Here is a 4,075-nt window from a genome sequence, read left to right as displayed (position 1 = left end):
CCATCCCTATGAACCAATCCCCTGACGAAGCAAAAGAGATGAAATTAGGGATCAATTGTGAGAAATTAGGGTTTTCTTATGAAGGAGGTGAGAGGGAGTGTGTGTGGTACCTAGGCTAAGAGACGCCGGTCTTTTCACCGGTTTTGGTGAGAAATTTGGTTTCTCGTCTCTGGTTTATTTGAGGGAATTCTGAATTCCAAAATCAGCATCATCTCTTGATTGATTTCTCCCCCTCAAATTCTCTCCTCTTCCTCAAAATTTGACGGGTTTGTTGGACTCCCGCGGGTTAGTTGGACTCTCGTGCCTTTGTCGATGACGGTGAAGGATGCTGATGGGGATTTGACTGAAACTCAACGGGAGTTCATTTTTTTACACTGCAACAAACTTCACGGGAGTTGAACTCCCGTGAAGTTTGTTGAATCAATATCACTTCACGGGGGTTCAACTCCCGTGAAGTTTTAGCAGTTAGTTAAAAATCTGCTAAACTTCACGGGACTTGAAGTCCCATGAAGTTTCAGAACTTTTTTTTCAGAAACCGACCTGGTTTCAACGACAGGGCTGAAACCAGGTCGGTTTTTAAAAATATCTTCAAAAGCGGTCGTTTTTTGCAATTAAATGTTCAAATGGGTCTCTTTTGAAAATTTGTCCTAAAAGTATACACATGAAACTTTGGAGTTCTCAAAAATACATTACAAACTTTATGAAGATTAAGTAGAAAATTAAATGCATCATCCTTTTTTTTTTTGAAATCATAAAAAACTTACAATCAGTTGATCTTTTAATAACCTTTCACCAAGTTCTTTTTGCATCTTTATTTTTATTTCTGAATTTTCTGAGCCTTCAAATTTCTCGTGAGGGTTCAACTAGATGGTATTAATTGAAACTATTTGTGTTTTCCGTATCCTTGCCTATTGCAATGTGCTGATTATCTGTTCATAATGGTTGTAAGCTTTTCTTACTTTTTATTTTGTTCAACAGATTGATGCCTGTAATGGATTTTACTGTGATGGATTCAAGCCAAATTCATATAAGAAGCCTGCTCTTTGGACTGAAGATTGGAATGGATGGTATGTTAATGCTTCAGTTGTTTTTGTTAGATGTCCTGTCTGGATATAATTATATTCTACATTAGATGACGATATTAAAAAGTCCCTACCCCTCAAAAGAAAATTAGACTTAAATGCTGATTATGGAAAGAGATCTGCTCATTTCTCATAAGCTCAATGCATATTTTTATCATGGTAAAATCTGGTCTCATATGTTAAAACAACCTGTTATCAACAAGTTGTTTGAAGTAAAAGATGGCACTTATCTCAGTCAAGTCCTAACTACCCTAATTCTTATAGAAAAGATACTGGTACAATGATAATAAAAACCAGATAAATTACTGGAAACTAAGGAATCTATAAACTCAAATCCTAACTAAAAATAGAGAGAATTCTTCCAACGGATCCAGTTGATCTGCATCAACTCCAAGTTTATCCATTTCATCGAAAGTCAAGTTGTTAGGAGTCATTGGGTTCATATACTACAAAGATAGTTATTACAGGTTTCTTGACCAAAACTGTTACCTTCTATTTCTTGATATTTATTTTTGCCTTGTTTAGCATCAGCTTAGTCTTACTGAGTTTGGCAGTTACAAGCTTTTAACAAGAACTAGTTTATTAGATGGGATGCATACGTGAATGCTTATGCACTATAGCGGGATATATTTTCTGCGAACAGTCTGTTTAAATTTCTGCATCTTCCATCATTTTGTTGCAATTATATTTTTAAACACAAATCCTACAAAAGAAGTGTGCAGACATATCAGTTTCTATTAATTATTTCATGCATTATCTTGCCATGGAGTATAAATGCCACTAAAATACTCCTGACAATTTTCTTCTGAAAGGTATGCATCTTGGGGTGGAAGACTGCCTCATAGACCTGTTGAGGATAATGCATTCGCTGTAGCTCGTTTTTTTCAGCGCGGTGGAAGTTTTCACAATTATTACATGGTACTACAATTTCTCCTATTATAAACAATCTCCTATAATTTTAAGAATATTTGTTATATTGTTGATTATGATGTGAATTCATAGTAGATGGTTCCTTAACTAGTAATAGGTGGTTAATTTGTGTCTTTATTCACTTCTGGTTATGAAACATAATAAATAAAGTTGGCCATATAACTAATTCCATCTAAGTGTATTTTCAAATAATTACAGTTTTTTGGAGGAACAAACTTTGGCCGAACCGCTGGGGGACCCCTCCAAACGACCAGCTACGATTATGATGCTCCAATAGATGAATATGGTATGTGACATCTCTTTACAAATGCTAGGTTTTTATTTTTCAGTTGGTATCTTGTTCGCTGAATTCTGATAGTTTTCTCAACTGTTATATTCATTTGTGGCAAGACTTTACTGGCATAGACCGTGTTTAATTTATTTAGCTAGTTACATAATCTTTGCTGTCTTCTTTAGGTCTTCTAAACCAACCTAAGTGGGGCCATTTAAAGGATTTGCATACAGTTATCAAGCTTTGTGAACCTGCTCTTATAGCAGTTGATGATGCACCACTGTATGTAAAGCTGGGACCAATGCAAGAGGTTTGTTTCTAATTGGTGCCCATGGTTCTGTGTGATTAGTTGTTTGTTGTGATATGTACTTTGAGTTCATGCATATATAGCTTTGCAGAATATTTTAGGTCTGTATACTTGAGAAAATCCATTGATCATATGTCATACATCCAGCTACATTGTTTTTGATATGTGATCACTTTGGCATATTTGATGGTCCTCATGTCTACTCCTCTTGCAACCTGTCTCTATGAAAGTTTCATATTTAAGGGTTTGAATAAATGATGTGCATCAAGTACCTTTAGCATAGCTGTATAAATTTTGATCGACCAAGCCATTTGCATCACTTGCAGGAGCGTATTCTAAGTAGTGTCCTCCCATTCTAACCCTTCTATATATCTTCGCGCTTCTTTTTACTGGCCTCATCATGTGTTTGCATCCATCGCTTATAAAATATAAGTGACCGACTCTTTATGGAAAATCTTATTATGCAATCGTAAAAATGTTAATGAGTACTTGCGTTTTGTTTTCTCAGAGTAAGGATTCTATTTGAACACCCCATAGAAAGGGGTGATCTATACCAGTCATGTCACACCCAGGCCCACGAGCCCGTTGGCACGATGCAAGCCTTGGGACACTGGGTACAACATGTGATTTAGCTAAATCCACTACCAAAATTGATTAGTCAATGTTGCACTTAACTCCTTAGACTTACATTATAAACCATTCAATCACTCAATCAATATCCAATGTGGGGCTAATCTTAGAGTATCACAACCACCCTACCTTAATTACGGGATGTTCTCATTGCAGCATGACAATTGGTTCGTCCCAGTATAATCGCCAAGTGATGTGGACTCTAGAGGGGATCCTACAGGCTTCTAGAGGTTGCTCACACAGCACTCATGTCGTAGCACTTAGTCCCGCATAGCACGTAGCGCCACATTCCAGGCTGGCTAACTACTCTATTACCGCTTATCATGCCTCAGGTCCGTGAGCATGTCGGCACATAGTAAGCCATGGGACCTACTGAGACAGCGCATTATTTAGCTCAGAACACAGCAAAAATTGGCTAGTCAATGCTTCACTTGAGTTATCTTTCTATTTAAAGCCTCTCAAGTTCATTTGACTGCTCGATGTGGGACTATAACTTGGACTGGGATGTCACAATTCACGGGTAGTCATAGGGTTGGTTTGGTAATTTCAATTATCCTATCAATATTGTACATCACCCAACTCCTATAGGGGTGATTCTGATAGGTTCACTACTGGTTTTCTCAATGCTAAAAGCTTGTTTTAAACTGTTTTCTTAATGCTAAAGTTTGTTTCATATTGTTATCATAGAAAATTTGATGTCTTTCTATGAATAAGATTGTTAATTGATATTCAAATATCTGAATCCTCTTTGTACCCTTGTCCATTTTAACTAAAAACGATAATAATAATTGGTATCCAAATAGAACTTAAAAGTGTATCCATAGTCAAACCACTTCACAGGTATGTTACTTACTG

At 36.6% G+C, this 4,075-nt stretch overlaps 1 protein-coding gene across 3 annotated transcripts in view; it reads left to right on the top strand.

The window, feature by feature from the left end:
• Window positions 1–4,075, top strand: part of LOC109824841 (beta-galactosidase 15) — a 43,172-nt gene that overhangs the window by 22,981 nt on the left and 16,116 nt on the right. For all 3 annotated transcript variants that reach the window (XM_020391490.1, XM_020391489.1, XM_020391491.1), the window contains 4 exons: window positions 979–1,067; window positions 1,895–2,000; window positions 2,211–2,298; window positions 2,469–2,593. In XM_020391490.1, the coding sequence (XP_020247079.1) occupies window positions 979–1,067; window positions 1,895–2,000; window positions 2,211–2,298; window positions 2,469–2,593 (408 nt within the window). The remainder of the gene's footprint in view (window positions 1–978; window positions 1,068–1,894; window positions 2,001–2,210; window positions 2,299–2,468; window positions 2,594–4,075) is intronic.

The sequence above is a fragment of the Asparagus officinalis genome, chromosome 9, assembly GCF_001876935.1.
Source record: "Asparagus officinalis chromosome 9, Aspof.V1, whole genome shotgun sequence".
Classification (NCBI taxonomy): domain Eukaryota; kingdom Viridiplantae; phylum Streptophyta; class Magnoliopsida; order Asparagales; family Asparagaceae; genus Asparagus; species Asparagus officinalis.
This window is presented reverse-complemented; position numbering and strand designations above follow the sequence as displayed.